The following is a 6,299-nucleotide window of genomic DNA, read 5'->3' as shown; positions in this document are numbered from 1 at the left end:
TATTTTAGTTCCTTTGTATAGAGACGTAATACACAATGTAACAACCATGAAAAACAATACAAAATGTCTTCAAATTTAACAAGTAGAAAAATATAACTAGTTTATATGGCAATTGTGAAACTAATACTGTACAGAAGTATTTATGGATTTTACAAATAAATTATAGCTTAAATGCCCTTTTTTATATAATTTTTAAGCGTACACTGAAACTTAGGCTCTGAAGCTTATCAATAACTTAACACAAATTAGTGCCAGTCAAATGTTCTGTCAACAAGCTCAAAGAATTTCCTATTAGGTTCATGAAAATATTCATGCAGTTTATCAAGTAAATGAGAATCTACATGAGGGTGTGCTCTTCCTTTTGACTCATGTAAACAACGTTCCCTACCGCTATCCCTTAGGCAATAGAAGCCTTTCGTTTTATTGAAGTAAAAGTTTGAAGCATTTATTTGAGGTGACAACCTTAGAAACCTCTCTACCTTCTCTATTTCTGGGAAAGGATCTTTGATTAGTTTATCCCCATCTACAATGTGAATGCAATCAAGAGGAAAATACTTCAACCAGTTTTGCATGTGAAAGTAATATAAGCTTCTGTTTATTGCCTTGTAGTCCACATTGAGTTCACCATCTTTAATCAGGAATTCTTCAATGGATGGATACGGCTTGTGCTTTTGTACATGATTATAGAACACTTGGGTGTAATCAGATAGTACTCTCTCGCTTGGGTCTCTTAAAATAAGGAGTAGTCTCATTGACTGGTTCATGTTATAAACTCTTTCAGGCACTTTGGGTGAAGTGAAATAGGCTGGGGTTTTTTCCACTGTGATCTGATGGGGATAAGAGAATGGCATTTGATTCATATACCACTGCAATCCATTTCCATAATGATCCTCCCAGTCAAAGAAATGGACTTCACTTTCTGCTGCTGCAATATCTGGATGGAGACTCAACATCTCTAATAAGGCTCTTGTTCCACCTTTTCTTACTCCAATAATGATAGTTTGTGGTAGCTGCTGGCAAGATCCGTTAAAATGAATGTTTCCTTTGAAGTCATTTTTGAGAACTGTTTTCTTTAAAAGCTCTTTCTGAACAGATTGAGAAGTGGCCTCAGCCTTAGAAATTACAGCTGGTCTGGAAGGCACTATATGAGGTTGAACAATAAGCAGCAAAGCTCCTAGTAGAAGAGCTGCCATGGCAGAAGTTCTTAATCTGGTTTCACTCAACCAGGTAATAGGGCATGGATTGATTTCCACATAGAACAGTTTTGAAAAGTAGTGTTCCTTTTGCTGACTAAGCACGTATTTTTCAAGTAGAGCAGTCACTAGGGAGGAAAGAGAAACATGTTAATATATACTCAAGTATATCACTGCTAAAAGCTACATTGTTATGTTAAATATCATCTTGCTTTCTGCAACGGATCAAACTTTCTAGTTCTCCCAAGGGTAGACTCCAACATCACAGGATATTATTAAACTTGCAAAGACAAGTAAATATAAGAACTGTATGAGAAAACATCTTCCTGCCATTTGGAGACAGAAACATTATAAAGTTTTCTCTTTACTCTAATATCTAAGATGCCTTTAAAGTCTGATAATTTCTCATTTATGTACATGACTTCAATGGGTTTGCACTGGTATAACATGAAAATTTGATATCATTAACTACAAGTGTGAGAAATGCCTTGGAACCAAACCTAGAAAGATAAAGGGTAGGCCTGGGCCAGAACATCCCTGCTCCAGTTTTTGGCCCTTTAAAGATGTGAATTCTGGGAATTGTAGTCCCTTGAGAGGTCAGGTGACTGTAGCTTGGCAGCAGAGCCTGCTGGGGGAAGTCCGGCTATTTAAAAAAAAAAAAAAGCTGCCTATAATAGCAGGAGAGTTAGAGGGAGAATGGTATCTTACTATGGGGAAGCTTAAGAAAGGGCTGGGGACAAGGCCTGAGTGGGAGACCACTTGGGAAAAAGTGAAGTAGGGGGGCTTAAGTGAAGTTGACATCCAGTGCACATAGGTTCCCTGGGCTGGAGGCTGGAATAGAGTAGGCTCCCTTATGGTGCTATCAACAGAAGGTGGCAAACCCCTGCAATGCTGGGGAAGAGGAAGATGTGCCCTGAGTTAAAAGACTAGGAGTTATGTTTGGATTGTTGTTTGAAGCTCTTCTATGCCCTAGAATGGGAGGGATTTGATTTTCCCTGAGGGCCAGATCATAAACACACTAACTCTTCTGACCAGGCAGAGGAGAAACTGAAGTACATCTGGAAAACAGAATCAGGGCTGCAACCTCATCCTGGAACGAGGTAAGATGACTATTACAAATGTATTATAGATTATAGTGCACTATGCTTTTGAGTTTTGGAGCTTATCTTCTTGTGATTGCGCATGTTACATTAACTCTGAATGTTTCCGCAAAATGTTGAACAAGTTTTGGTGATGATAATTAGTCCCAGTCAAATACTGGAACACCCCTCATGGATATTACTGACTGTCACTTCATGAGGTGATTAGCAAAGTCCACAGACACATTATGATATATCAAGTTAATTTTCAGCAAGATGTACTGATTCTATAATAAGATTTTAAATACTACAGTTAAGAATTAATACTCTTAAGAATCAGGATGGGTTGTTTACAAGCTGTTATCAGGTTGCATTTTAATTTAAGAAAATGTGGTCCTATCTTTTGGTGCCCATTGTGATTCATTTTAGATACCGATTGGCCTGTTTTGTCATGTCAGATTTGGTGTGAAAATGCCAGCTAATTATCTTTTGAGCTAGCCATAGGTGGTGTCTATACAAGGATGGTCTGCTGAAACTTCCCACCATTCCAAACAGCAGTGGGCTAGTATAGACCAGGTTCCAGACAGCTACCAGTTTTGTCTACCCCTAGTCAGAGTTTAAAGCCACAAGGAGAAAGCATCTGATTGCTGTGACCTGCTAGGGTAGTGAAATGCTAAGGTTAAGCGTGGGACAGCCTGGACTGAACAGCCCCAAAAGCTGTAGCTCTGAGCTAAACGTCACCTGCCTAAAAGATTGGGGCTAGGTACTGGAAATGCTTCAAAAAGTCTGAAAAGACATTCCAGTGATGACTTCACAATAAGTCAATTCTCTGAAACAAGAACTAATGATAGTTTCTGGTTAATAAAGGGCTTTTCAAAGTACTTTCCTTGTACAGTATTTACAAAAGGCTTGACTGCACCCCAAATGGGGGAGGTTTGCTTTCTTCAGTTGTTGCTAATGGTTACCTGAGCTTTACACTTTCTCTTGGTGGCTTCAACAATGGTTACAATTAAGCTATACGTACTGCTAGGAAGTTGGGGGAGGGGTCGCTGGTATAGAAGAACTGGAAACCGGTATAGAAGCACTGGTATAGAAGCATGGAAACCGGCCCTCTTGCAGATTGAGAGCAGAGTCATGACCTGTCCTACGGAGGAGCGGGTACCACAGTCTGTCTTGTGATGTATCACTCAAAAATGAGATCTAGGAAAACTCTGTAAGCTTTCTTTCCCTTTTTGCCCCATCATAGATAGATTTTATCAGGCAGCAATGTGGCTTTGTGTCCTTAATCTTTCTTGTATTCTCCCCCCCCCCCCCCTCCCACCCACCCACCCACACAGTTCTTGCCATACCTGCAACCTGCTTATTAACTCACAAAACTATATCAATATGAACTAACTAAGAAATAATACCAAAAATATGGCACCCACTGATGGGGTTATACCATAGGGATTCCGCTACAGATAGCATAATTCATTCAGGATGTCTAGCATGAAGTTAACTCCACATTTTGTTGCAATGTGAGCAAACGTTGCTGCAACAACCTGCTTAGGTGGGTGGCTGCTGGTCAGAATATTAAGACAACAAAATATCAAATCAATTGATTTTGAGGTAATTAAGGGAACAGCCACTTGTTCCACAGTCGTATGTTTTAAGCGAGCAAGCTCCATAAATAGTAATAGTAAGCCTGTGTTTTCCTGTTGACCCCCTCAAACAATAGCTCAGCCTTTTTTCCTGCTGAACGCCTATTTTCTTCCAGTAAATTATGCTAACATTAAAGAGCCTGATTGAGCAAGCCTGTGTTCAAGTGTAGTCACATGAAAGTAAACTAGGTTACCAGTAAACCAATAGTTCTGTGCGATAATTATCACTTGAACTATTTATTATTTAGCAACTTTAATGAAACAAACTGACTTTATTATCTTATGAACTATGCCTACCAATTCATCAGAGTCTCATATACAGTAAAAGCTGGGTTATCTGTCACTTTATCAACCAGCATTTTTAATATCTCCAACTACAAATCTTCAATCTAGTAACCGGGACTAGTATACTGCCCAGGAGGTTATGCAATTGCACATTCTACACTCTAATTTTATGCAAAAGAAGCAGAAAATAAGTAAGCAAGCTGATATCAAGGATTTATTCAAAAAAAGCAGCTTCCAGGGTGTGTCATAGGGTCATTACAGATTCAGCCCAATCTCCTACATCTACAATGATAATTGATGTTGATAATGATGACCCTGAGGCACTGCAAGATCCTGATGTGCCTTCTGAATCAAAGATTAAATTATGTTCAGTAGAGTTTTAGTGTTAAGTGTATTGTTAGTGATCTAGGTGTACACCACGCGCTGCCCATAGTGATATGTAGTGTCATAAGATAAAGTTTTCTATACAGTAGGTTACCTGTATACACCGAAGTGCTTCAAGAAACCAACCACCCTGCAGTGCAGTGCTACTACTGGATTGGTGAGTACCTGTATACTATTTTATACTTTATTCATTGTATTGTATTCTAATTCTTGGAAAATTGGTATTCCATTGGTAAGTATAACTCTTAGTTAACTGAAATTTTTGATTAACCGGCATCCCCCATCCCCACAAGGGATAACTGTAAATAGTGAATAAAAACAGAACCATCAACTGGCTGAAAGGATTGTTTCATGCCAGTCGTGCCATTTTTTTTTTTAACCCAAGTCCTTTTACCTAGGAAGGATATGACATAGGAATGGTTTTGGGGGAATGGAGCATACAGTGAAGAGACCCTACGCTGCTACATTCTTGGAGTAACGTAATGTAGTATTAGGCCCATGCAGAATTAAATGTGCGGTATCATTCTGGCAAGCTGACCAGGTGGACCCTTGAGCCTCTGAGGAGCTCCAATGACCTCTCTTGTCTCTTCTTTTCTTTACTTGAAACACTTGTTTCAGATATTAAACAGCTTTGTATCATGAGACCTCATAGGAATTTTCCCATAATGTCAATCCATCTGATTCTTGCATTGCATTTTTTTAACTAGATTTTTTTTTTTTTTTTACTATTTGTAGTATTTGTCCTCTTTGCACATGTTCAACTAACAATGTCCTCAGCTGTGCAGTTCAAAATATATTCCCTTTTGATTACTGAATAATTTGTGTTTCTGTTTTTTAAATGCACTCAGTATGTTAATACTTTGTTATGATTTGACCATTATTGGGTCACTTATTTTTGTTGCGCTGCAGTAAAAAAAAACACAATATTAGGTGAAAGTTCATGCCGTCATATGGGTGTAATTCGTAAAGTGTAAAAAAACAAAGCTGAAAATGGCTTAGAACTTAAAAATTGGACAGTAACAGACCATGAATCCCAGTGATGATTGAACCTGCTGATATTCTAAACAAAAACAGCTCTCAGCCATGCTTGTAGTTTTTTCCATCACTTCACACTAGCTCTACAGACATTCCAAGCTTCAGTGTCAATCTTGGAATCTTATATCAATGATAGACAGTAGCACTTGTGCATAATATTCCATATAAATTTAACAAAACATTTGTTGTATGGGCAAAGTGATATCCATTAAAAAAAAACTGCATATACATTGGTTTGTTACTTCAGCTTTCTCCTCTTTTGCCCTCCTCAGGTGGATATTAGCCAAATTACTAATGTGTATATTAGGATTGCAGCAGTTTATATAAAAATAAGGATGCTAACATACACTATATAGCTTTGCAATTTGCAAACCTGAGAAATGTTTTGGCAAGAATAAGCTCTTGAAGGTAAGCTTAACAGCTACTCTGCCAAATTACTTTCCTGATTCAAGAATTTCTTTCACTATTTCCACAAGTCATTTAGAGCACACATGACTTCACAGAATGACTATGCATTCCAGATTAATACAAAAATTTAACTGACAGTATCATTAGTATTGTATCTGCTCCATGTAAATGAGTGAGTTGGTGCGAGAAATACAGTTACTGTTAAATGGTGCTTTGAGGATTATACCTAGACGTTTTAAATTTTGAATTGCTTTTTCTTAATCTCTTCTGCAATT

General features: G+C 38.0%; 1 protein-coding gene across 1 annotated transcript; it reads right to left on the bottom strand.

Moving 5' to 3' along the window:
• Positions 1–245: 245 nt before the first annotated feature.
• HS3ST1 (heparan sulfate-glucosamine 3-sulfotransferase 1) lies at positions 246–1,193 on the bottom strand. Its single transcript, XM_065405591.1, has one exon. The coding sequence runs from the start codon at positions 1,191–1,193 to the stop codon at positions 246–248; it is 948 nt and encodes a 315-aa protein (XP_065261663.1).
• Positions 1,194–6,299: the final 5,106 nt, after the last annotated feature.

The sequence above is a fragment of the Emys orbicularis genome, chromosome 5 (genome assembly GCF_028017835.1).
Source record: "Emys orbicularis isolate rEmyOrb1 chromosome 5, rEmyOrb1.hap1, whole genome shotgun sequence".
Taxonomy (NCBI): Eukaryota; Metazoa; Chordata; order Testudines; family Emydidae; genus Emys; species Emys orbicularis.
This window is presented reverse-complemented; position numbering and strand designations above follow the sequence as displayed.

Bases quoted from the DNA above. Each gene is read 5' to 3' on its own strand.
- HS3ST1 (XM_065405591.1), bottom strand. From the start codon at position 1,193: ATGGCAGCTCTTCTACTAGGAGCTTTGCTGCTTATTGTTCAACCTCAT.